General features: G+C 36.8%; 2 protein-coding genes across 5 annotated transcripts in view; one reads left to right on the forward strand and one right to left on the reverse strand.

Moving 5' to 3' along the window:
• The first annotated feature begins 575 nt into the window (after window positions 1–575).
• On the forward strand, window positions 576–5,394 carry LOC121296647 (hemogen-like). 4 transcript variants are annotated; one of them, XM_041222408.1, is made up of 4 exons: window positions 576–732; window positions 1,684–1,774; window positions 3,623–3,990; window positions 4,459–5,394. In XM_041222408.1, the coding sequence occupies exons 1-4, from the start codon at window positions 690–692 to the stop codon at window positions 4,569–4,571; spliced, it is 615 nt and encodes a 204-aa protein (XP_041078342.1). In that variant the 5' UTR covers window positions 576–689; the 3' UTR covers window positions 4,572–5,394. The 4 variants fall into 4 exon arrangements, with proteins under 4 accessions (XP_041078342.1, XP_041078351.1, XP_041078359.1 ...); XM_041222417.1 differs by having other exon boundaries at window positions 577–732; window positions 3,626–3,990; XM_041222425.1 differs by having other exon boundaries at window positions 577–732; window positions 1,684–1,762.
• An 18,478-nt stretch (window positions 5,395–23,872) lies between these two features.
• The window catches only part of LOC121296672 (FH2 domain-containing protein 1-like), a 36,948-nt gene continuing 33,183 nt past the window's right edge, over window positions 23,873–27,637 (reverse strand). The window contains exon 12 of the mRNA XM_041222443.1: window positions 23,873–27,053. Within this exon, the coding sequence (XP_041078377.1) occupies window positions 24,885–27,053 (2,169 nt within the window). The 3' untranslated portion in view covers window positions 23,873–24,884. The remainder of the gene's footprint in view (window positions 27,054–27,637) is intronic.

The raw sequence follows: 27,637 nt of genomic DNA on the forward strand, positions 1-27,637 counted from the left end.
GTTGCTTATTTTTTGACAGGCCTGTTTGTAATGGCAGACATGTGTACTGCATGTGCTTGCGAATACTGAAAACACACTTACTGCTTCAGCGACTACAGCTATGGCCAAACGTTTTGCATCACCTAGAATTTTAGGATTGAGAAAAAAAAAAAAAAACAAAAAAAAAAACACTGTACATCTATAATCAAATGCTATACATCATTTAATCAAAGAAACTACAAAATGATATTGCAAAAGTCTACCATAATAGTAGTGCAGTATTTCATGTTAGATTTCAAAATGTCAAATTTTTCCATTTTCGACAGTGTCTCATTAAGTATATGGAAAATGACAAAACAGTATATAATTCAATATGTTAACATAACATTATTCATCAGGTTTCATTCGACTTTATAAAGCAAAATTTGTTAGTTCTATTGAGGTGATGTAAAACTTTTGGCCACAGTTGTAGACAACAGCATACCCACTGGTTTACTTTTCCTTTGCTGTGCCAGATCACCCACCTTTCCAAATATGATAAGAAGAAAACTGTTAACACACTTCAAATGCTGGGTTAATGGTTAAACCAGATAAAAATGTTTGGGCGGGAGTGTCAAACGTCTGGAAAAAGAGAAATGACAGAAAAGCTGCTTGTTCACTTCTCTTCAACAAAAGTATTGTGAAAGAACCTTTTTATTTGGGAGAACAACATGGAGAGATATTCAAAACGTGATGACCCAAGTGATAATCAAGGTAACTACAATACTAGGAAACTAGAGCACTTTATTGTATAATTTATATACACGCACAAACATAGGTCACAAAGAAATTGCTAGTAATACAAAACGAATGAGGCAAATGTCAAAAGGATTTGTCATTTACAATGTTATGGATTGCAATGCCTAGTATTTATTGTTTTATAATATTAATGAATAGTTGATGTTAATATATAGAAGTCCATAGCTTAAAGACAAGTGTATGGATTTTGTAGTGAAGTGTTCTTTAAAGTTTTACTAGCAATAAAAGCTGTGAAAAAGTTGTACTAATGTGGCATATTTTCAAAGTGTTTACTCCAGTTTTTTTTAACTCCAATTTTCTGAAAAGAGGACATTTCCAAGAAGTGATCCTGAGAGTTCTCAAGCTACCTTGCTATATTAATGAGTTGTTTCTAGTTCTGTAACGTTAACAAGAGTTTTTCATCTTTCAAAAGTAAGAGTTAATTAAAGGCTGGAGAAAATTTTTGAAAATACTTCCATTTGTGCATAAAACAGGCGCTGTAAATAAAGTTGGCGTATTTAACTGCAATAAACTGAAAACCAGAAACACATTTTTTTAATTTTAAATGAATAAATATATTCTCTTTTTAATAACAAATATATTTACATACTGTTTTCTTTTAAACATATGCTTCTTAAAATACTGTACCATAGCAAATGTAGTAAGTTATATTGAAAGCATAGTAAAATATAGTAAATAGCTTATGTTTGGAAAAGTGTACTGGAAAATTTATTGTAAATGTAAGCACAGAAAAATGTTAATTGCACATTTACAGTGCTGATTGTAAAAAAATATGGTATATTTTTAATTGGGGGAAAATTACAAATCTAGAATTGCACAATATAATACTATATGGTTGTATCATGCCTGGAAGCATGAAGACTACTGGAAACATATATTTACAGTAGAAGCTGTATTTTATTATAGGTGGGATATCCAGTCGGTTGAGAGATCGAGACCTCCTCAAGAAACGAAAGACAGAAGCTCAAGAGAAGGAGACTTACCAGTGGGTTCATGGGTAAATTGGAATATAATGTAGATAGACACAGGGATTGTCAGACAAAGTCACACAGGGCCAGATTTTCAAAGGGTTTACTTCAGTTTTTAACTCCTATTTTTTGAAAGAGGTAAAACACCTGTTCATTTTACAAAACTAGAACCACACAACTAAGTTATATATTTCAAATCCTCTTAAGAACTTTCAAATGTTGTTTTTCGTTTTGTAAAATTAATATTAGTTTTTTTCTCCTTGCAAAAAAATAAGAATTAATTAAAGAATGACTCAAAATATTTGTCTGCCAAAGCAAGAAGTTTCTTTAGTTTTATATAAACTCAGTCAACTTGTGTACTGTTCCCGTTTCTTTACTCCAAGAGCTATTCATAAACAATTACTTAAAGCCTGTTTTGATCAATTGAACTTTTTCTGGAGTTTTTAAGGAGGGTTTGGAAATATTTCTGTGTTTCAAAGCACCCTCAAGAGAGAAAAAAAAATATTTCCAAAGTATTTAGTTTTTGCAATAACTTATATTAGCCCTTGATTTATAACAGGTGTTTCCCATTTGGACAGAATTTAACCAAGATAGCTGAAATATTTGAGAACCTGAATTAATTTAAAAGCGACACAATAGATTTTCATCACCAGAGGACCAGTGATGTGTTGAAGTCTCTTATAATTAACTTTGTTTGAAATTAAAAAAAAAATCTATCTTTTCTAAAATTGCTTATGTAATTTTTTTTTTTTTTTTTTTTAACATTTTCAATTAAATGTTTTAGATCTTTACATTTAATTTATAATGGAGCTCTTTAAAGTTCAGACTTTATGATTGCTTTACAGACTTTATGATTGCTTTGCACAGGGGCAGACATAGACACTGGGGATAAGAATTATGCACTTGAAAAACAAGGGCCCTGAAATGGTCCTGGAAAAAACAAATATAGTACAACCATTTATTTGTATTGCTCCTGACCAAAATACATGAACTCCATGGTAACTCTGATTGAACAAACAAACCAGAGGAGAAGATTGCTGTGTCTATATATAATCAAAAAACATTCTTTAGTCAATTTATTTGTATTCAAGTTAGCTTTCATGGCAGGTTTCACAGACCCCGATTAGCACTCACCTTGGATTACCTCATGTTCCCCTTGGGAAAGAGTTCCAAGATTAATACTAATCCATGTCTGTGAAACCAGCTGTCAAATTAATTTTATTTATGGAATACATAAAGGCTGTACATGTATTTGCTATGCCACATACTGTATTGTTTACATAATACATATTCTTGGAGACAATATTTGCAGTGTTGAATCGCTAGCTCCTTTTGATTTCTGCAAAGGGGGAAAAAAAAAATAACAACTATCAAGAAACAATTCAGGTTTAAGTAGGAATAATTAAATTAGCATTTTGTTTTTTGTTTTGCTTGTTTAAAAACACTAATAGTATTCTTTATATTGGAAAACCCAGCCAATGTAGCTGTCCTGCACCCAGTCCCGGTTATCAGAGGTACACTATCTTACTGAGACAATTCAGAATGTTCAGCTTCTAGCAAAGTGTGCTCTGAACTCACTAGAATTATTACACGTGATATCCTGTAATAAGCCTAATCTGATGCAGCCCGATGTAACAATGGAAGATTTAGCAAGGTCTTTCCTGGCACTGAATCATTTTGGTCATGTCAACATGCGCTTCTAAGAACCTGGACTGGGTGCAGGACAAGTAGAATCCCTTCACACTACTTCACGCATAGGAGCAAACTTTACAAACTAAATAACCTCATCTTCTGGTCACTTCAGTTTGCTTTCAAATGTAGCACTTGCAACCAACGCTTAATTAAAACCAATCCTCCCTCTGATGTCACTTTTAAAGTAGGGGACAAAGTCAGAGGAAAAGACAGAGGCAGGAAAAGAAAAGCTCGCGCAGGAGGTATCGGAGAAGGGAAAAGACACCAGAACCTGAGCCTTCACCAGAAGAGCCTTCACTAAAGGAGGAGGCCCAAGAAGAAGGTGCTCCACTGGCTGCTCCCACAGGGGGAACTTTCCTAGCTCAAGAAGACCCTTTCCAAGAGCAGAAGTCAAGCCAAGAACCCGTTGAGGGGGAACCCTCCCATGCAGAGCCGTACTCTCAGAATAGCAGTAAAACTGTGGAAGCATTTCTGATTGAGGATGTGGGTCCTGAGGGAGAGAACAAGCAGAAGGAGGCCCCCTGCTCTCAGGAGACTCTTCGTGTTGTGCCAGGTACATAAAGAACAACAGTAGTCAGTTGTAGCTAAGCTCCCAGCGTTTACTACAGCTGAGAAGCATCCTTAACAGTAATTTAAAATACAGTGATTGAGGATTGAACCTTGGTCAACACACACTTAAACGCTTACTTATCAACACCCCGTCGGTAACCATGCAGAAAGAAAAGACATGAGGGAGCATATGATGGTTATTAACTGTAATTGCATCTAACGACCACCAGGGGGAGGGGACTGCTTGGAATGTTCATCAGTTTTCTTGAAAAAGCTGGTCGGTAGACGTACAAATCTTCCGCTTTCTTGGACCGGACAGCATGGTGAACTCCAACTGATGCAAAACAGAAACACTACAGTATATGTTGCAAAAATAACCTGTTATTCACACATCGTGTATACAGTATACATAAATAACAATTGCATTATTACTGATGTTTTTCATTAATTTAATTTTTTATTTTTTTTTTAGACTTTAGTGAAGAACTACCCACTGCTGCAACAGACACTACAGAGGTTTTCAACACCCCTACGCTCGAATCTGCTCTTCCGGAACAAGAATACCTGCCAGGAACTTATTTCTAAGGAGGCTCACTGAACATTTCATTGTTACAGTTTGAAATATGAAATGCCTTTATAATTAGATGGGGGAGGAGCAAATGGGATTGAGTGGTGTTGAATTAGCATAAAAAATTATCTTTGAAATTATGTTTTTGGAACATTAGCACCAGTAGTTCATACTTCAAACCAACCTATAGATGAAGGCTACTGAGATGAAGAGATTAATAACCACATGTGAAATATTTTATTGGATTTAGAGTAGTTTACCTTAAAATACAATTTCACCTTTCACTAAATTCTTACAAAGCTTAAATGTTTTTTCTTTTCTATCAGGGACATAAACTCCTTAACCAGAAGATATTGTTTTCATTTTTTTTTTATTGTTTACTGCTGCATGTATTTGAAACTCAATTGCAGTTTGTACAGCAGTTTTAATGGCATGATAAAGGCTGACATGGTCGATTTTAGTACGTATAGTATATAGCATTATGTTACTATGTTTTAAAAATAGTTATTTCAAAGTGGGTTGGTGTTTAATATATTCCTGTAAAATATGCACCCTTATGAAGGAATTAGTTTTGGACATTTGAGCAAATATGATGTATTTTTATTTCTGTGTTTATTTACAAAAAAAGGTGTAGAAATAAAAAAAAAGCAATAAAGTTTATAAGGATGTGTATGTCTAACTTTTTGTTCCATGTTAAGCATGTCATGTATGCAGTTGTAATACATTCCATTTATAGAACCTGTTTATAGAACATGCATGACCAAAATTAATGATGTCATGCAACTTGATTAGTATGCCGTAAAAAAAAATAATTGTAGATGAATGTGTGTGTATATAGGCAGATAGAGTAAATAAGGAATACATAAAAAAATGTTCACGAAAATGTTGTACACATTTATATACAAAAATGTGAGTTAATGCACTGATTCCAAATATGAAAATAACGAGAATAAGAATTACAAGATTTTTTTTCTGTATTAAAAAAAATAATTAAAAAATCAATTTACATTTTTGTAAATAGCATAAAATCACTTTCTGCTTAAAACTGCTTTTTACCTGCAAAGCGTAGATCAAACACGCAGGTCATATAAGATACAAGATAGCTTAGTTACACAAGACACAAATAAAGCTACCTTAGCACTTATTGTAACATTTTACTAAGGAACAACCCTTGAATAAATATAAAATTTTCTAGAATGCAGGATGATGGCAGGGAAAGATAAGCCTCAATTGTCTCTTGTTTAACTAAACCATTTTAATACAGGTTTATTCTTTAATGTGTCCCTTTTTAGGCATGTTTAAAGGGCTACTACTTTTCAAAACGTGACTTTTTGTACATTTAATATTTTGATCAGGCACTAGATCAGATACAAAAGAAAAGCCCTGCTGCTTTGACCACAGCTTGCATCATGAAAATCCCCTTGGCAATTGTTATGCAGTAGCAATCCTTTAAAAAAAACAAAAACAAAAAAAACACAACACCAAAAAAAACATCTACACCCCAATAACAATGGTACACTCTGTCAGGTGTGGGAGAAATGCTCGGGTTCTGCATTCTCCAGTGCTGGCCTGAACATTACTCTATTTTCGATTGTTTTTGTTTCATTCATCTAAATGTAAACTCATATTTTATTAAATGTCCAGATTGGAAACATTTTAATGAAAAGACACAAAGTGAAACTGGCAGAAGCTGTTCTGCTTATTCCACATTTATACTTAGAAAATGTTCACCAAATGAAGGCCTATATTTAAATAAATTTACAGGTCTAACCTTTGTTAATTATATATATATATATATATATATATATATATATATATATATATATATATATATATGTGTGTGTGTGTGTGTGTGTGTGTGTGTGTGTGTGTGTGTGTGTGTGTGTGTGTGTATTTAGGTTACAAAAAACAGATATTTAGATTAAAAAAAACATATATGGATATATTTCATATATGAAAAATATTACAAAATCTGGCCTATTTTGTACCAAATCCACATATAATTTATATATGAACACATATGTAAACACAAGAACTTTTAATATATGTAAAATTTACATCCTGGGTATGGGTAGTAAGGCTCAAGATATTGTTTCCCCATTCAGGTTCTATGATCTTTTCATTCACCTGGATTTCATTCTAAAGTGGGTGTATTTCATCTCTGTGCACAATGCTGTATGTGTGATGCATTCTGATAGATTACGTCTATTGACTAAGGGTTTGTGCAATCTTTGCAAAAACATTCTGCACAACTTTGTATGGCTTATATTTAAAACAGCGATACGTTGTACAACCTAGATTGGATAAGAGCTGTTGGCATGTTATCTAACATGTGGTAGACTGTGATAACTACCAGGCTTTCTTTTTGCCCCATCAGTATTTGCAAATGTAACTTGTGAGACTACGTTGGTTTTAATATGGTTTACTGGTGAAGAGATCCAGCACACGTATATACCTGAACAAAAACTAAATTGAATCCCCCTTTGACAACACCACGGGCTTGTGTAATATGTGCTACATTCTAGCAGTTTTCATTGACATTGGCACAATGCAGAAGTGTTCTGTCATAAGCCTGTCTCAGTGGGCTGAACCACAGCGGATGATGAGTCAATGTTTCAAGGAGAACATTTGCAGTGTATTTCATGTTACTTTGTTTACCTTAGGAACAAGCATTACACCTCGTAGAAGACCTCCTTAGGTACTGGCAGGTCAGATTATTGCCTGTGGAGCTCATGTACTCACTCCACAGGCAATAATCAATCTAAGTGACATAAATGCTAAAAGCGGCACCCATGTTAAATAGCATATAGGCCCGTGTTTCTACATTCTTAAATTTCAGATTTTCTGTGCACTTTTTAATGTCACATGGAATAGTTTATTTATGCCCCCATAGTGGTCATTGAAACAGGTCCTTCCATACAGGTGGGAATTAATACATGCTTGGCACTATTATGGATTATGTAGTACCTACCAGGGCATACTGTAGAAACTGCACTGACCAAAGAGGACACAGGAAGCCCATACGGAAAGAACTTAAATATCACGTATATAAAAAGCAATATATGTTACGCTTACATGCTGTGTGTCTTAATACCTTAAATATATGTTTTTTATAATCGACATGTGTGTTTTTAATACTTTATATATATATATATATATATATATATATATATATATATATATATATATATATATATATATATATATATATATATAATCTAAATGTGTGTTTTTTTATACTTTAAATATATGGTTATTTCATAATTTAAATGTGTTTTTTATAATCTTGGTGAAGGTTTTATACAGATGACTACATATGTTAATATATTATCCATTGTCCAATTATGAAAAATGTGAAAATAACTATTAGAATATACACACAATTTATATAACACATGTATATACTTACACACTGTAACCAGAATATAAAATACGGCACTATGACACTTTCATATAACTATAATTCCTAGGGTTTGTCCTTTACAGAAAAGACCGCACAAGATATATAGATAGGAGTTAATAAAGGCTGGAGTAAACACTTATATGTCCCTGTGTATTGTAGTAACTGATAGACAATCTCATATGTATTCAAGGGTTGTTCTCTGGTAAAATGTTACAATAAGATAATATAGGTTCTACGGTAGCTTTATTTGTGTCTTGTGTAACTAAGCTATCTTGTATCTTATATGACCTGCGTGTTTGATCTACGCTTTGCAGGTAAAAAGCAGCTTTAAGCAGAAAGTGATTTTATGTTATTTACATAAATGTGTATGTTGTATGATAAAAAATATAAATTGATATATATATATATATATATATATATATATATATATATATATATATATATATATATATATATAATATATTATTATTATTATTTTTTAATAAATAAAGAAAAAAATCTTATTCTCGTTATTTTCATATTTGGAATTAATGCATTAACTCGCAATTTTGTATATAAACGTGTACAACATTTTTGTGAACATTTTTAACATATTCCTCTACACACACACACACATTCATCTATCTTTTTAAGATGCATGATATCATTAATTTTGATCATGCATGTACCTGTTTTTCTTATATTTAAAACACCATAAGAACATATGTACATTAATATATGGATATGTGATGTGTATACGTAACATATAAAACGGTATACATTGCATATATTTATAATATATTGAAAACGTGTTCTTTCCATATGGGAGGAGGGATGTGATATTGTGCTGTCTACTTTTAATAATATATAGTGTCTATAGTGTAGCACAGAAATCTATGGCAGCCAATTCACACTGGTCAAAGACCACAAGCCTCCAGTTAACATGGAAAAATCTAACCACATGTACATTGAGCAATGGGGCCTACGGTTACAGCCATATCACTTCAAGGTCTGTATGTCTGGAATGAGGCTGACAAGCTGCTTCAAAGTCCAAAAGCATCGAGGGGTGCAGAGGAATACATTATCTTCACAGGACAGCACACCACACCCAAAGCAATGACACTTGAAGAAACACAGAAAGACATCCAAAGACCAGACCAAATTTAACGTTCCTTGATACAAAACGGAAAAAGATTGTTGATTGTAATACATCGAATGCTGTTGAGAGTTCATTATGAGCTCACTCCATCACCAGCTAATGACATGCTTCTGCGTTGATCTAGAATAGCCATACTTTCTGCACTCTGTCAGTGTTTCCACTAGCCCCTGTCAGAGAATTGTGAAAACCAAGAGGCTGTGAAAGAAGGAATTCTTTCCCACAAATGGAAATAGTAAAGCAGTGTCTGGCATGCTACAACACTCAACACATTCAGAGTCATTGAGAATGTCAGAATTACCTGGAAAGGAGGAACTTTGCATATCAAGACCGAAGACGGAGAGACCATGCAGCTAAAGTCAATATAAGAAAATGCTTCTGTAGACGCTAAACTTGCACATGGTGATACTGTGCTGTGTGGCAAGAAGAAGGAAAACTGACTAGCCCTTACAATTCCGAGCCATATGAGGTAATAGATGTGAAGGAATCAGTGGTCTCAGCGGCAGGAAACTGACAACAGAAATGTATCAACATCACATGTGAGGAGAATAATGCTATATCAGACACCGAGGAGAGGAAGAGGAGGAACCAGAGTTTGAATTGACAAAATACCAGCACTAGAACCACCTGACACTGCAGAAACCAAAATGTTTAGAAAAGACACTGAAAAAAAAAGTTATTAACAAAGTTTACATACCAGCCAGCAAGTTTTTTCCTGGGACAGAACTATACATAATTCACCTTTTCCCTTGGTAATGTGTTAGTAAACATCAACAGAAAATGTGTTAAAGTGAAAAAAAAAAGCTCCAGATAATGACTTAAAGTAGCAACAGTACTATAGAGCCATCTAGTGGCTATAGTGAAAATACACTAATGCCTTAAATACAGCACAGGTTGTAAATTCCTTTACAGCGAGACACTTTGACGGTTGACAATGGGAATCAGAAAGAAAAAAAATCAATTGTTATGTGGATAAGGGGGTTGTTCTTATACTTACCTGGTTATTACAGAAACAGATTTGCCTGTTCTATCGGTTAAACTTTCACTCTCACAGCAACAGTCACTTGCAATAGAATCACAACGGCCCACTTTCTCATTTCTGTAATAACACGAAACCATGTTCTAAGGTGCCACACAATAATATGCATTTTCAACTGATAGTGGTATACCTGGTAAACAAATCTGTGGAATGCTGGTTCATTACTGATTTTAAATTTGATCGAACAGACGCAAATGTCAGGTTTTACACTTCTACAATATGAACTCTAACTCTTCAGCCGAATTCACGATTACTGTGAGATGCAAACTGACACTCCAGTGGTAATGACATGCCACCTGACTGAAGACTGTGCAAGTTCATATATAAAAGTTGCTGGTATAAGAAACCAGAGGTGTTTTTGATTTTTTTTAAACATACATGCAAGCTTATGAAAAAGAAAACAAATTCTCAAATATATGACTTTAACATTCATACCTGTATAAATCTAAACCACACTGTAGTAAGCCGACAGTAATGTGTATGTATATCATATATCTATTTTTGTAACTCATTTATAAATGGGCCCCACACTTTAAGTAAGGCTGTGTTAAAACTAACAGAATATGGCAATAAAATTCATGAATACGTTTTTGATATGTATAAAGCAAGGCACACAGTTATACCTAGCCTCTACATTTTGGGTGCAACATTATGTGGGATGCCATTCAATAGAAAATATGTTAATGCTGTCAAGCTGTTGTTCTTTGACACTAATCCTTAAATACCCAAAAAGAGAAAAATGTCCAACTTTCACAGAATGGAAACATCTCATGCTATATGTATTACAGCTGGAGAGACTCGACCAGACAGATCCAGTCACTTGCAGCTAAGCAGAATATAGTTTTTTGACACTACTTCATCTTATATCAGTGGTTCTAACAGGGACCCTCTTTGGAGTGACTTTATCCTATCATGAACCCCGGAATATTATTTTTTAACAATTATTATTTTAGAAAACAATTCAGTACTGACACATTTCTTATAACCATGAGAACTGTATATGAAAAATATATATCTGAAAAAAAAAAAAAAAACGTTCATGAGCATATTGGTCACAGACAGCAGGTCTCAAATGTACAGTAGTTCTCAGGTAGTCTGTATCAACAAACCACAACAGATTTGTCACAATTTGACACTGGAACCATTTATAGGCAGTCCTAAAAAGGGATCAAATGTGTACATTTCAGCACAGCACTGTTCAAACAAGCTACTTAAACACAGCACAAAAAGCCACTCAACTGGGTGAGCAGATATAGTTGTTAACCTCGTCTCAGCAGGGGTCAGAATCTGGAACTGCAGTTCTTCAACCAACACTGTGACAAATGCATTCAGTGTGCAAGCCATTTACTGTATCACCTAGTGGAGCAGTGCCCTCTTGTGGATGCATAGCCTGTGCACTCAATAGATTTGCATAACTCACATTGCACTCCAAGAGGCAGTGCTTTTACTAAAGTAGAGTTCTAACACAGAGAACAGACCTTACCAAAACTAACCCTACACCCGGGTTATACTAATAGTTTATTTGTTTTAAAAATCTGTTGACGATTGAGGAAAGTAAATTAAATACAGGCCTATAGTGCACATCTTAAGTCACAATGATGTTTTTTTTTTTTATAGAATATGTTCAGTTAAATTGCCTTTTAATTGAATGGCCGTTCTAACAGTTTTCGTTTTGTTTGGGTTTTTTTTGGCATTATATTATTTCAGTTCTACAGTGGTTACATACGTGTGTCGTCTCTGAATAATACTGAGGCAGACAGAGTATTGCCACTAGGGTACAGCAATGGCAGCCCTAGTGTCAGAGTTAATAAAGAAAAACAAAACAAAGCTAAAAATTTATTTTATTGTGCACGTTTGCACAATAACCAGCGACAGGATTTTCCCTGTCACAGTACATCATGCTGATTTTTGCAAAAAAAAAAAAAAAAAAAACGATCTGAAGCACTTGCAAGACCCCTAGTGGTCAGACTTGAATTTGGTAAAATTCAAAATACCATACAATCCACCATGTCTGCTGAGGTGAAATATTCTGCATTATCAGCTGGTTTCACAGACCCCAATTAACACTAATCCTAGACTAACCAAGGGAATGCTAGGCAGTCAAACACTATTGCTAACTGGCGTCTATAAAACCCGTACTTAATGATTTTGTGTGTACCTTGTTACACATTAATTCAGCCCAGGTGCCAACTAGAAGAGCCACACGGTTAATTGGAATGTGTTCTAGACTGTGGGATCCACCAGTTCAGGGCAGAACATCTGGGGGAGAACAATGCTTTATTAATCTTTGCTATGCTTTTACTATGCGTTTTACTACTATTACTATGGAGTGCAAGCTGGTCACCTCTTGTAGCAGTAACTCACTCAGGCAATTTGTAGGATGGCACAGTGTGTGGTGGTTAGTGCTGCTGCTTTATAGCTCCTGGGTCCTGGGTTCAATTCCTGCCTACGGGACTGTCTGTGTGGAGTTTGCATGTTTTCCCTGTGTCTACATGTTTTTTTCCAGTTTCCTCCCACAGTCCAAACACATGCTGTTCAGGTTGATTGGTCATTCTAAATTGCCCTCTGTTTGTACAGTGCCCTCTGTTTGTACAGTGCCCTGCGATGGACTGGCATCCCGTCCAGGGTGTAGTCTTGTGTCTGCTGGGTTAGGGTCTGGCTCACCACGACCCTGTAAAGGATTGTTAATGATAATGGATGGAAGTTGACATGTTTTGTAGTGTGTGTGTGTATATATATATATATATATATTATATATATATATATATATATATATATATATATATATATATTTATTTATTAAAGTTTTGTAAAATCACTAATTTAATTTAAGGCACTCTAAAGCAGCGATGTCCGATCATAAGAACATAGTGCCCAGTAAGTGCCACCTGTCAAACACCTTCAATAAGCAAAATGAAGCTGCTTACTGAGCACACACACCAGATGCTTGGTACAATGCTATATAGCAAAGGATATAGGGGCAAACCAAATTGCATGAATTTCTACTCCTGTCCAGCAGATGGAGTCACACTTCTGTTTGCAACTAGTATCAGTGTAATTAAAAATGTAAAATGTAAACCGCCACCTCCCGACTAGCGTACTGTTAAGGGCTGTGCCACTCCAATATATTATAAAATGCAGCCAAAGAACAAAAAAAGTAATGTCAATTAAATTTGTGTTTTATAACATAAAAACACAAATAATGTTTGTTTTCACTGCAGGCGCCATAAACTAAAAGCGCTTATTCATGTTATTTTGACAAAAGGTATTTAGAGTGTTCCGCACTGCATGAAGTGGCTGAAAACCAGGACTTTTTAAAGATTTTGAGGAAAATGTTGGGACACTGGGGAACTTTGAACTGGCTGTCCTGGCTAAGCTGGAGAGGACATTTTGAAAAGAGCTTTGAAACAGACTTTAAAGTTATAAGTGTAAAAAGTTGTCAGGTTGTTAACAATGAAAAGAAAAATTACAGGGACATTATTTATACTGTTGTAGCAACATGCAGGGACATGTAACATTATATTTTCCGGAACCCTGCTACTTCATTTTTAAGGCAGAGGTAGCTATGAGCACACACACACACAGACACAGATGTAGTAATAGGGCAAAACCTGTTTACTGTGGTATAACAGGATTACAAGCTTTGCAAAATACATACTTGGGAAAGCATGGTAAAGCATTATTTGAAGAGTTAAAGCCGTTGCAAGCTTATTGTCACTGGGAAAGCGAAACAGTCCTTAATCATACAGAAAAACAAAAGAAAAGGAGCAATGGATTGTTATTTAAAGAGAAGCATGGCCCGGTAAAGGTGTGTTCATTTTGAATGTAGTTTTTAAGATCACAACCCCAAATATGAATTAACCAGACAACTCCCTGAGAACTCACTGAGAAGACGCATTGAGCGACAATGCACAATGACTGTGAGACATTTGCATTTTATTTTATTATATAAAAAAAGGTTTATGCAATGGTGACTATAAATACTGGTTAATGTGGTACCAGTACTGGCATTATTGCAGAAACCCAGTTTTTTAGAACAGCAAATCTAGTTCTTTTTATTTTTAGTAGTGTCAGTAGTTGATGAATGGTGAGTCAGCGGTGCCAGTTTAAAACGCTTTATTAAAATCTATTTATCCACAATGGCAAAATATATATGTTTTAGGTGTTGAACTTGTAATGAAATCTCCCCTTGGTCCAGGTAGCAGGAGAGGGTCCATCACACTTGAGAGCGGGGTCATTGAAGAATGCAGGATGGCTAGGGAGCTGAACAGGACGTTCAGTGGATGAACCACATCAGCAGGAGGCACAACTGCAGCAGCTTTAGTTACTGTTAGTTACTGTACTGTGTACAGGGTGAATCAGGTTCCTGTTAGAATGATACATTATATTATATCCATACTTTATTTCTTTAGACATCAGGAGAAAGTTCCCACTTCCACAGCTCATGTCATTAAAAAGGGCAGAGATGAAATACATAAACACTCCTAAAAGGGCGGCATCCTGCTACCCACAGAATCATTACATAATAATGCATAAAGTATCAACAATACACAACAAGCCTTTAATGAAGTATCAGTGGTATATAGACGGGGCCCCTTATGCCAATATAGAGTTGTCAGGCAGCCAACATCTTGTATCGATTTCTACAGATGGGTGGGGCCAAGACACAATGGGTCAAGTCATTACCTTGGCATTGCTGTATTCTATAATAAATATTTCAATTTACTATAGCAATTTACTGCACAAGGCAGTAAATATAGAACAATACTGTAGTTAACTGTGGTTAATGCATTAAAAAATACAACAGTAAGCTTCTGAATACTGTTATTAAAAAAAGCAATACTGCAGTAAAATGGCATACTACATTTGCATTGTTTACCACAGTTACTGTAACTCCTGTAAGTTCTGAAATATTGTGTTAAACCACAGTGAGCAATGTAAATATTAGAGAACTCTAAAACCTCCTTGAAATTAAATCATTTAAATAATTTGGAATAATTCAGAATAAATGCCTCGAAAACATTTGAATATTAAAACCAGTTTAAGGAACACTTTTAAATACAGTGGAATACTTCATAATACTATAACCTTTCATTACTATAACACATTCAGTAATGCTCAATTTATAAATAAAATGTGTTTTTTTTTTTTTTTATTTTGGAATTTTGTTACATGATTGTGGGATGCTTCAGCTTTATATAATGTAATTTACCCTTACACATTTACCCATTGATCACTTCTATAATAACTAAATTAACTTTAGAGTCCATTTGTTGTGCTTCTCTATTTATTAGACTGAGACTGGTAAATGAAGGAGCGGGAAGATTGTGTTAAACTGAAGCTCAGGATCCAAGTGCCTTTCACAGCTCTGAGACAGTTGAGAGTAATTCACAATGAATCAACGTGGCGTTAGCCTGAGTTACTGACAGTGAAACTGAATGTCTTGGTAAGAGGGCTGACGACATTCCTCTCTTTATCTCAACGGCTGCAAGTTTTCTTGAAATAGCTGCTGCAATCGATTTGCTGGAAGAGAACCAATAACATTTCATCTGTGAGATTTACAAAGTGGAGAGGCAGGCCTGATCACACCAGAAATAAAAGGAGGAGAAAAAAGTGTGACTTTTTAAAAGATGAATGGAAACTTTGCCTCCATTACTTTCTGAAAGAAGCTATGGAAGAATGGTGTAAACAGACACAAATCAATCTCTGTCAGTCACTTTCATTGGGATGACAAATCCTTTTATCCGGCAATTAAACAACAAGGCACATAGAGTTCTTTGACGGCATAGCGACAGAACCCTTAAAAAAGACCTTAAAACAAGGAAAGACCAAACCCCTTGTTTTATAAAAGCAATAAACAAGATGACGCCTCAAGTATACTTTGAAAGAACAGTCTCCTTTTACTAGTATAAAATTCATTTGGAGGACTGTCATCTGCTTGGGCACTCCATGCATCTCTTTAATGTAAAATGTGATAGTGGGGCACTGAAGCTTTATAGCAGTATACTGTATTCAAAGGAATTTGTTATGTCAATGTTCCTTGTTAACATGCAAGCAGCACCCAGTATACCGGTAAAAAAAGAAATCTTTGTTAACATTTATAGCAAACTTTGCCTGCCACTTCAGTCATTTGCTTGGACAGCTGTAGTTGAACCCCAAGGAGGGATTTATGGATTTCATTCAACTGCAAGTAGAGGGAATAAAAGTTGACAGACACACTCTACCTAATCACTAAAAAATATTCTGCAAGATCAATGCAGCATATGGGTGTTCAAGTGCCTCTTGAAGTGAATAAGTCATAGCAGCAACAAACAAGAATACCCTCCAGTTGTAAGATTTTATTAAAATCACAGCACAAGTTATTCTGTGACATGAACATTTCTACATGTCATACACAGATGCTCTTATTTCTAGCTCACTCATGGCAAGGGTACAACATACTTTAGCAAGAAGCGGCGGCAGTGGAGAGTAACGTAGACAAGTGCTAAACTCCAGCTAAAGCTTTACTGAAGAACCCAAAACAATACAAGTTCAATAACAGGAACAATGTTCTTTTTATATGGTCCAAATACATCCCTGTGTAGCTCATGAGGGCTCCTTATAGCTCTGTGGTACCCAAACCTAAACCAACAGTAACATCCCCTCGAGACAACACCCCCAAATTCAGGGCTGAGACAAATTGCATAATTTTCTAACATTCATGCAAAAGAAACATTGAAACAGAACGTTACGATTGGTCAGTGCTATACACACAGTCTCAATCAGAACAATTGTACAGCAGAGTTTCCATTCAAAGCACCTTACTTTTATAGCAGTCTCCTAATTCATAGGGCCTCTCCGCTGCACTACCCCCTCCTTAGTTCTTTTTGCCTCAATAAGAAAAGACTCAGTCAGCACAGTCCCTAAAATAAAAGGGCAGTTGTCGATGATGGTGTGGCCGAGAACCTGAAGCTGCAGTGCTGGTCTGGCTCCCCTTGCTGGTCGGGATGGCAGTCCATATTGAAAACGTGGAGGTTCTTCCTGGGCCGGCACAACAACATAGTGGATCCTGGTCGCTGTGTTGATGAGCTGATGGTGCTGTCTCGTGGTGCAGTTGGATCTCTGTCACTCTGGTGCAGCAACCATGGAGGCAGGGCTGAGTTGTGCTCCAAGGTCTTGTCAGGGGGCTGGTGCTGGTTGCGATACTCCTGGTAAGGAGCGAGCCAGTTGCAGTGCAGCACTAGCTTCTGGCCCTGCGGTGGCATCAGCACAGGTACATCACCTTGCCAAGCTGCTCCAAAATTAGGCAGGATCCCACCCAGGGCTATCTAGCTTGGGACACAGGCCTTTCTTATGCTTGTGCCCACAGACCCAGATATGCTCACTGGCTGTGAAGTCCCGGCCTAGTTCTTAGAGATCATAGAAGCATCTCTGAGGTTGGTCTCGGCAAACCAATGAGCATGGTAAAACTGATCCTGCAGGCGCCTGGCTTACTAGAATCCAGGGACCGTTGAATGTGGGGGGCAGCCAAACGCGACACATTGCCTCCACATCCCAGCAGCAATGGCCCCAGTAGTACCACTACCGAAGCCGCCAAAGGGTTTTGGTTTCTGTAAAGTGTTCAGTCCCTGTGTGCCATGGTTGGCCTGCAGCACAGCCAGCTTCAGGGAGCCATTCCTCCTGATCAGCTGGTTCTTACCAATACCTTTGGAGCATGCCATCACGGCTTGCCAGGCTGCTCCACTGAGCCCACAGTCACTTTGTTGTCTCTGACTGCAAAGCATTCCTCTCCAGGGGGCCCTCTGGCAAGCCTCCAGCCACTTAGCACAGGCACCAGGTCCGGGTCTCACTCCTGCTTTCTCCACCACTCCTTGTGGAAAACATGGATAGTTCCCTGTATTCTGTGAGTGCCATTTTTTGAGAGATCTGGGAACAGCATTGCCATTATCGATGGAGCACTGCACCAGATCTGTGTCTGGTCTGCCTCCTCTAACTTGGCTGCAACAATGTCTTCAAACCTGACCAGCAGCTTCCACAGCTGGTCCTGCTACTCCGGGCAAAGCCCCTCACAGCTCTGGCTTCAAACTGCTTTCATCGCCTCTTGAGTCACAGTCTGGGCAGGGCTGTGATGTCATGGGATGTGGTGAGGGTCTGGGGAAGGCTGGCTGGTTTCCCCGAGGATGTTAGCGTAAGAGTCAGACCTTCTGGGAAGCTAAGACTTCCTTTTTGCAAGTCCAATAAGACACCAGCCTGTTTAAAAAAATCTATTGGACCTTACTTTTACATCACTCTTAATCCATAGCACCTTTCTGCTACAGTACTTTATAGTAACATTTTTTTTTTTTTTTAATTTAGTTGTTGATGTAACATCACTAACATCTTCAGATACTTCAGATGCAATCATGGAGAAACCACTAACATACAACCTTACAGCATTAACACAACTACATTGCAACATTCCAGCAACATCGTTAAAAGGTTGTGTCAGTGGGTGTTAAGTAACAGTTTTATTTTATAACACAATGCCTGTATTGTACACCCCCAAAGTATAAAGCAGAAGTAAAAAAAAAAAAAAAAAAAAACACTACATGAAAAGTAAAGGCATATAAAAACACTGTATAAACAGAAGCTAAACAATTCGAAAGGCACGTTTAACAAAGTATGTTTGGAAATGGCTTTTAAAAACATTCAAAGTCCCAGATTCCCTGATCACTTTTAGAAGAGCATGGAAAAATGTGAGTCACATTTTCATTGGATCATTTAGTAGTCGTACTATTTTCTTTAAATTAATTTGCTAATTTTTTTTTTAAAAGAACTGAGTGGCCCAAACTTGTACATGTAGTAACAACAGAACGTCTAGTTAACAAACGAGTAGTGTATCACAGTTCTACACCTAGTAATGTTTGAAACGTGTACTAACAGCACACATTTTTGACCCAGATGGCCTTCCATGCTGTTGAAATAAGTCTATATTCACTCGTGAATAATACTAATTATTTCTTAACTAGTTATTTTAACATTTGTGAAATTCATATTGTAAAAATATATTACAAGTTTCAGAACATTTTTGTATTTTTTTTAAGTATACATGTTGTGTTGTTTCTATCAATAATGAAATACAATAGTTTCAGGTATCCTGGTGCCAATTTAATTTATATTTACATCGATAGTTGAGTGCTGTATATGACACAAATAGTTTAAAACAATTACAAAAAACAAAATAACCACATCCTTTTTTCATCTTACCTTTCTTTAAAAAAATATGTAAATAAGCTGCCTTAGATGCATCAATTTTAAATTTGTTGACCCCTTATTTTTATTATTTTGCCAAGCTTAAGAAGAAATTAGAGACAATGGAGTACTCATTTTTAAGATTAATGCTATCTGTTGCACAGGTGTGACAGCTATATGATATTTAATAAGTATTTTACTTTATCACAGCTTTTAGTTTAATAGAAGAAAAATAATGATCCAATCAGATACTGCAATAGAAAACATATAGAATAAATATCATGCCATATTAAATGGTAAGAAATTCAATACTTAGAAAAAAAATAATTCTGTGGAGTAACCGTTTAATAATTACAAATATAAAACAGAAAATAATTGATTGAATAAGTATTCACCCCCTTTGCTATGACACACCTAAATAAGCTCTGGTGCAACCAATTGTCTTTAGAAGTCACATAATTAGTTGAATGGAGTCCACCTATGTGCAATTAAAGCGTTTCACATGATTTCAGGTTAAATACACCTGTCTCTGGGAGGTCCCACAGTTGGTTAATACATTTCCTAACAAAAATTACATCATAAAGATGAAGGAACATTCAAAGCAAATCCGGAGCAAGGTTCTTCAAAAGCACTAATCAGGGGTAGGATATAAAAACATTTCCAAGGCGTTGACTATCCCCCAGAGCACAGTAAAGTCCATTATTAAGAAATGCAGAGAATATGACACAACTGAGAATCTGTCTAGAACAGGGCATCCTCAACTGGCAACTCTAAAGGAGTTATAGTCTTCCACAGCTGAGCTGGGAGACACTGTGCATACGGCAAAAATAGCCTTCACAAAACTGGCCTTTATGGGAGGCAAAAAGAAAGCCATTGTTGAAAAAAACTCACATCAATTCTCAGCTAGAGTTTGCCAGAAGGCATGTGGGAGACTCTGAGACCAAGTGGAAGAAGATTCTATTCTATTCTAATAGAACTTTTTGGCCTCAACGCTAAGCACTATGTTTGGCGCAAGCCTAACACCGCACATCATCCTAAGAACATCATCCCTACCGTGAAGCATGGTGGTGGCAGCATCATGTTATGGGACTGCTTCTCTGCGTCAGGGCCTGGAAAGCTTGTAAAGATAGAGGGCAAAATGGATGCAGCAAAGTACAGGGAAAACCTGCTGAAGTCTGCAAGAGACCTGGGACTTGGGAGAAGATTCACGTTCCAGCAGGACCCCAAAACATACAGCCAAAGCCACAGTGGAGTGGCTTAAAAACAAAAAGGTCAATGTCCTGGAGTGGCCCAGTCAAAGCCCGGACCTGAATCCAACTGAGAATATGTGGAAAGAGTTGAAAATTGCTGTTCACCAAAGGTCCCCATCCAACTTGACGGAGCTTGAGCAATTTTACAAAGAAGAATGGGCAAAAATTGCAGTGTCCAGATGTGCAAAGCTGGTAGAGACTTATCCAAATAGACTCACGGCTGTAATTGCTGCCAAAGGCGCCTCTACCAGATATTGACTCAAGGGGGTGAATACTTATGCAATCAATTATTTTCTGTTTTGTATTTGTAATTAATTTAGAAAAAAACTGTTTTTCATTTTGACATTATGCATTTTCTTTGTATTGATCAGTGGCAAAAACTCCTATAAAATGTGAAAAAGTCCAGGGGGGTGAATACTTTTGAGAGCCACTGTAGAGACAGAGCGAGATGGAAAGTGGAAATCAAAGAGAGAAGATGCAGTTTCTTAGGGGGAAAAGGGACTAGATTTGCAGTAATCAGCAATAAAATAGAATCTGGGAATTTTATATTATTGAATAATGCAATGACTACCTGCTGTGTAGAAATGACATTACAAAGAACATAAGTCTCTGAGTCCATGAGTCTCTGCATTCACTTTCAATACAATATTAGATCAAACATTGCCAAAGTGAAAATAAAAACCCTAGAGCTTCCCTGTAGCTTGGAAATTCACAACACACCCTATAATTGAAAATTCTACTGAATTTATAATTTATGTTTTTCTGTATGTAATTAGGCCTGTTCTTTATTAACCACTTTTAATCAAAACAATGAAACAATGAATTATCGGCAGGCTTTAATGAAAAGGCATAAGACACAGTGACATTTAAGTTATGCAGTTTTTCTCATTGCTCTTATTTTAAGAAGGTGTTGAAAAGTACTGTTTCTCACTTGATCAAAAAAAATACTCACCTAGAAATCAGCTGGTAATAGTAATAGTTTCTCAGACAAAGGACACACTGTAGAAATCTAAATCACAGAGGACATAAAGTGGATGCCAGTGGGATATGTAAACTTGTAATCCTTTTGTTTCAACAGGTTGAATAGTCTCTTCCTCGTAAAATGATTCATCTTCCTTCTACTGGAATATTTAGACTTTTTGAAGGGCGTATATGTTTGCTGGTTTTCCATATCATGCCTGCTTTAACTGATGTCCCATTTTAAAGACTACAAACAAACGTATTTACATGGTCTATGCATGCCATAGAAGAACTGAGCACATATTCTGTTCATTAATATTCTACATGCAACTACATAAAGACACACAACACAACATTTAATAAGTAGCCCAAATGTCAGTAATGTTTAATTTGTTGTAAAGGAAAGCTATCCTCTTTATTTTCTTTTTCTAGATTCCACTACAGGGTTATTCATAAAATGCATCTTATAAAATAAAAAAACTCTGCCATTGGCATGGCACTGGGTATGTTTGTATTCAGTTAGCTAGCACAATTTCAAGCATGTATTTTATTCCTGTAGTTTCTGGCGTAATGCAAGTCCAAAGAACGGGGAGGCCACTTATTATCCAAAAAGATATGTTCTGTAATAATGTCTTTATAATGATGAGTTATTTATGAACTAACCTATGCATATTTTTACCCACTAATTTGATACAGTACTATTGCACGTTATAGTCTCATCCAGGTCTCTTTCACTTCTCTGACATTTGCTTTTGTCCCTTGTTTCTGATCTACACGAACGAGATACAACACAGAGATAACAAAAATAATAAAAAACACCCATTTTATTAAATTTTAAGTGTATATGTCATAATACACAGAAAACTGCTCATAAATATTTATCTTAAGATGTAATAACCACAAAATAAATTGTATCTTGAAACCGTTTGTAGATTTTCTCTATTGAGATCAAGCACTATAAAATGGAAAATTGCAGGATGCAGCGCATATGAACAGATGTACTCCAGTATATTCAGGCGATATCGACAGGGCGCATACAAAGTATCCCAAAGACTATTAAACACAACATAAGCAGGTTGTCAAAAGTGGAGTTACTGTTTTCATCAAGATGAAGTGAAATGTGAAATAATATGTCAAGCCAAATTACCATTTACGGATATCTCAAATTGCATTTTAAGAAATCTTCAAATATTTAGAAATATCTGTAAATCATTTGCAGATATCGTTAAATAAATTTGAGATATCTGTAAATAAACCATTTTGAAGATAATTTCATTTTGAGATATCTAAAAATGAAACAAGGATATCGCAAATTGATTTATAGATATCTTTAAACAATATGTTTTGCTAACATGGTACGCCAAACTGTCATTTTAAGCGATCTCAAATGAATTTCCAGTTCATTGAGAGACATCTGTAAATCATTTAAAAATATCTCACAACGACTTCCTGTTCATTGATCTGTAAATTATTTTAAGATATCCCAAAATGAACAGGAAGTCATTTCAAGATGTCTCTAAATGACTTCCTGTGAAAATGCTCTATGCTTTGAAAGGACTTCTTGGAAGTTATTTGAGATAAATTAAAGATACCTCAAAAACATTTTGAGATATGTTAAACTGATTTAGTTATCTGAAAATGCATTTTACTAATCTCATTTAAAACACCATTTAAACATATCTGGAAATAATTTTCATGGTTTCCAGATATCTCAAAATATTTAATTTGAGATATGTCTAAATGATAATCTGGCCTGCCATAAAATACAATACTGGATTCATATAAAATAACTGTATGGCACTGTTGTACTGTAAAGGGTAGATTAAACAATATTCTTCCACAGTATTTGACATTTTTAAGCAGTTTCTGGTCTGTCAATATTACAATTTATATGAATGATTAAAGAGTAAGTAGCAGGCTTACAAAAAAAATTGGCGTTATGCGTCCCAACGTCTTGCTACAACTGTTTAAATAACGTACCTGTAATTTCTTTTCATTGTTAATATCAAGACAACTTTTTATAAATTTAAAGTCTGTTTCAAAGCTCTTTTCAAAATGTCTGCTCTAGTGCACTGACAGTGTAAGGATTATTGTCAAACAGGTAAAACAGCAATAAAATCCATGATGTGGTACGGAACAGAAAAGCCAGAGCCTGGTTATGGTTTTTTTTTTTTTTTTTTTTTTTTTTTTGTAATCGCTTGCAGTGAGTTAGAGAACAGATTTCAAACCCCAGTGCACAAGAGCAGACATTTTGAACAGAGCTTTGAAACAGACTTTAAAGTTGTGAAAGAAAAACCACAGGTATGTTATTTAAACAGTTGTAGCAAAATGTGGGGACGTATAACGCTATATTTTGCGGAACCTCGCTACTTACTCTTTAAAATAGGTTAGACTGGATGTAGTAACTCTTTATCTATGTGTAAGAATTAGGGACTCCATTCAATTGTTCCCATGGGAAACACAGCAAATGTTCAGCAATGCTAACTTAGATTTCATTAACACTTCACACAAAAAGGTACTTGCCGGGAAAATACGTTTTATTATCATGTTAGCTTTGTGACTCTTAACCTTACACTCCAGAGCCAGTACAAATCGACCTTGCCTTTCACCCACTTTTACAAGTTTCATGAAGAGCATTCATCATTAGTGGGTGTCAAAGTGAAAGTTAATGAACTTTAAGTAGACGGGACTTAACTGGAGAATGGGTCAGTTAGTAGGAGAGTAACAACAACTCTGCTAAACTCCCAGCCATCTGCTCTGAATTAATGCACATGCCTCTAGTAGAAAGCACAACTGACTCCAAAAAACACCACATATATAGTATACATCTCCTTTGGTCATGATTTGGGATTTTTTTTTTTTTTTAAACAGTTTATGTGAACTCCACAGGGATAAACTGTCTAAACAGCAACATTTACACTTCACTACAACAGAAAAAAAATCAAACAGATTGAAAAGGCGTTTTTTGTGTCCACCGACATGCAAGAATTTGGATAAAATGGGCAATCAGCAAAAATAGTTAAAATATGTAGTGCACAACTCCACATTCACATCTGATAAAGTTACATCATAGCAGAGTGGTTATAATCCATATTCTTGAGTTTTAGTAGTTCTTGCAGCTGGACCATAGCTGGACTCACAACATTCAACACAATGAAAAGACATCACAAGAAGCATGTTAATGCCACCTCTTTTTAAGGCCATGGTTAAAAAAAAAAAATAACTATACAATATTATGACATGAAGCTGTAAATGAAATAATAATAACACAAAAAAACACATCTCTACATGTATATGTATATATTTTAAACACCAAGTTTAATTTTACACATTTTACTTCCAGGTGGGGATCAGTATCTTTACTGTGGGCACTCTGCTTGAGTCTTTTGTTTGAAGCAGTGGCTTATCAGAAAGGCTGCTACCTTTGCGCGAGGGCTCTCCTTTGGGAGGCGGCGTCTCACTACGCTGCCGTGTCCTGTTGGTCACTCTCATGCTCGCCACCCTTCTTGGTGAATTTTCATTATCCTTTGGAAGTTGTGGGCTATGTACTGGCATAGTTTTGTGTAGAGACTGTCTCTGAGGCCCATTTCTGGTGAGGGTGGTGCTTTTGGTAGGTGTGGAAGGGTTCGAGCTTGGCGCCATGTCCTTTTTCATCTTTCTGGAGGAAGAGGCCACAGTGTTTCTTGCGAAGCTGGGAGTGGCCCCAGAGGCCTTGCTGGTGGAAGTCAGAGTGTGGGGTTTTCCTGCCTCTGATGCAGCCTGAGCCTGGGCCTGGGCCAGAGCCCTCATGGTGGCCCGGCACATCTTTTCTTCTGGTTTGGGTATGTTTCGTACTGGTTTGGCACTGGGTTTTCTGACAGAGTTTTTGCGTGTCATTGGATCTCTGACCCAGCGGGAACTGGTCTGGGCCGGAGTACCTCTGTGTAACTTGGGTTCCTGTGCAGGAAGGCTAGAGTGCCGAGGGGTCCTGGGGGTCTGGTCGTTTTTGTTCCCCACAGTGCTGTGTTCCCGCTGGGGGCGCTTCATTTCAGCACTGCTGCTGTCCCTCACTGGGCCTCTCTCTGTCTTCTTTGCCATGCTGGCTGACCTGCTCAGTCTGGAAATTGGCACCACTTTATGCATATTCTGGTTTTCTGAAGACATTAGTGTCCTTACAGATCTGCTAGAGCTACTGACGCGAGCACTAGGTCCTTTTGGAGCTGGAGTCTCTTTGACAGAAGTGGTTTTCTTGTTGATTTCCAACTTACCTTTCTCTTGTTTCTTTTGTTTTGTTATCGCTCCTGTTTTACCAACATCCGATGCCCCCTCCTCTGTGGTGGCTGAGTGAGGGATAGAAACTGGTGCATCATTGATAGATCCTGATTCTAAGTTAGAAGAAGCTGCACTCTGCTCTTTACTGTTGTCTTGGAGGGAATCCAGAGTTTGGGTTTCTACATTGCCAGATTCATTTGAAGCTGTGTCAGCATCACAACTTTCTGAGTAGTCAAATGCTACAGAAGAGTCCGCCTCTGTGCAATCCCCAATGTAGAATATTGGCTTCTTGTTGTTAGATGCAGAACTATCTAAAGGCAAAGGGGTATCGCACGTTGTTGAGGAAACGTCAGTGTTGTTGTCCTCCTCCTCTTCCTCTTTTTGAGGTGGGGAAGCAGAGGCTGTAAACTGGGAAGACCCCACTTTGGAATCAGATTTGGTTACGCTTGGCGAGCAGCTCAGACTTGACAGAGGAATGTTTGTATCTGAAACAGTGGGAGTCTTCGGTGTATTATTTGCCATTTCTAAATCTGTAACAAAAAGATCTCCCTTGTTCACCAAGCACACATTATTATTATTATTATTTGATGGAGAGGCAAAATCAAATGCCTCGAGTCCCGCGATCAATGCGTGTCTTTCTAAGGTAACATTAATTTGGCCACAACTGGTGAGCTGTGACTTTTGGCAGGCATTTTTATCCTGGTTGCTGCTGTTCAATGTGATGGTTTCAGAGCAATTATTGTTTACATGGGCCTCCATGTTAAAGTTTGAATCCACGTTAGATGCGAGCACAGACATTTGAAGGCCAGCATCCTTGTTTTTGTACAGCATGGCTGCATGGTCCCCATTTAAGTGTGTGGTTTTTTTAAAGTCAAATTCCCTGTTCTCATTTTGAAAGTCCATCCATGCAGTGCTCTTCCTCGGCTGACGCCCGTTCACCCGGGGGAGGCTGTTGAATTTGCCTGGGTCCTCCCCTCCAGGGTCTTCCAGGACGTTCCCGAGCTCCCTGTCTGCCATCACGACCAGGGAGTGCCGGGAGCGCTTGCCGCTGGACGAGCGGGAGAGTGGGCTCTGGGGCTGATGCAGGAAGTTGAGGAGGCCGTCCTTGGTCCGCATCTCCACGTCGCTCTCGCTGCTTCTCCGACCGAAGTTACTGCCATGATCCCCCGCTGCCCACGAGTGCCGCTTCTCCTCCAGCTCCTGCAGGCGCTTCTGCCGAGCCAGCTCCTTAAACTCACGATCCCAGTTATCCTACAGAGGGAAAAACTCCCATCAGAAATGCACCCCTTTCTTTTTAGATTATTGGATCATATTTTACAAAAGTAGACAAAATATGTACACTGTGACATAAAAAATAACATGAAAGTTAATTTTTTGCATTAACCCTGAAACAAACATGTGAGGCTCCTACCCCCTATAAAAGTTTACCATAGTAAAAGCATTGGAAAGTGTAATAAAGCACAAGGTATGGTAAAGCATATTAATAAACACAGCAAACCAGGTTAAACTATGGTAAATACGTAGTACTGGATAATGATAGGAAAAGCTTTGGAAAACTGCAAAAATACTGTGCAAAAATATCATGAAAAACTTTTATAAGGGATTACAAGTACTTATCCAGAAGAAACCGAACACAGACATTTTTCACATGACATGTAGGGCGCGGTGGTATACCAAACAATGGTTTCCACATCAACAAATGTAAAAGTAAGACAGCAACTTACCATAACTTATCTTTTCAGGGTTAATGTTAACACTAATTAGCGCTGCTCCAATTAACAGATTAAAGAGTTGATCGCAGAATTTTATTTTTGTATATAAAATAACATCAACCA

The sequence above is a fragment of the Polyodon spathula genome, chromosome 2 (assembly GCF_017654505.1).
Source record: "Polyodon spathula isolate WHYD16114869_AA chromosome 2, ASM1765450v1, whole genome shotgun sequence".
Classification (NCBI taxonomy): domain Eukaryota; kingdom Metazoa; phylum Chordata; class Actinopteri; order Acipenseriformes; family Polyodontidae; genus Polyodon; species Polyodon spathula.

Bases quoted from the DNA above. Each gene is read 5' to 3' on its own strand.
- LOC121296647 (XM_041222408.1), top strand. From the start codon at position 690: ATGGAGAGATATTCAAAACGTGATGACCCAAGTGATAATCAAG. The intron at 733-1,683 runs GTAACTACAATA...ATTTTATTATAG, and splicing joins TGACCCAAGTGATAATCAAG to GTGGGATATCCAGTCGGTTG. The intron at 3,991-4,458 runs GTACATAAAGAA...TTTTTTTTTTAG, and splicing joins GACTCTTCGTGTTGTGCCAG to ACTTTAGTGAAGAACTACCC.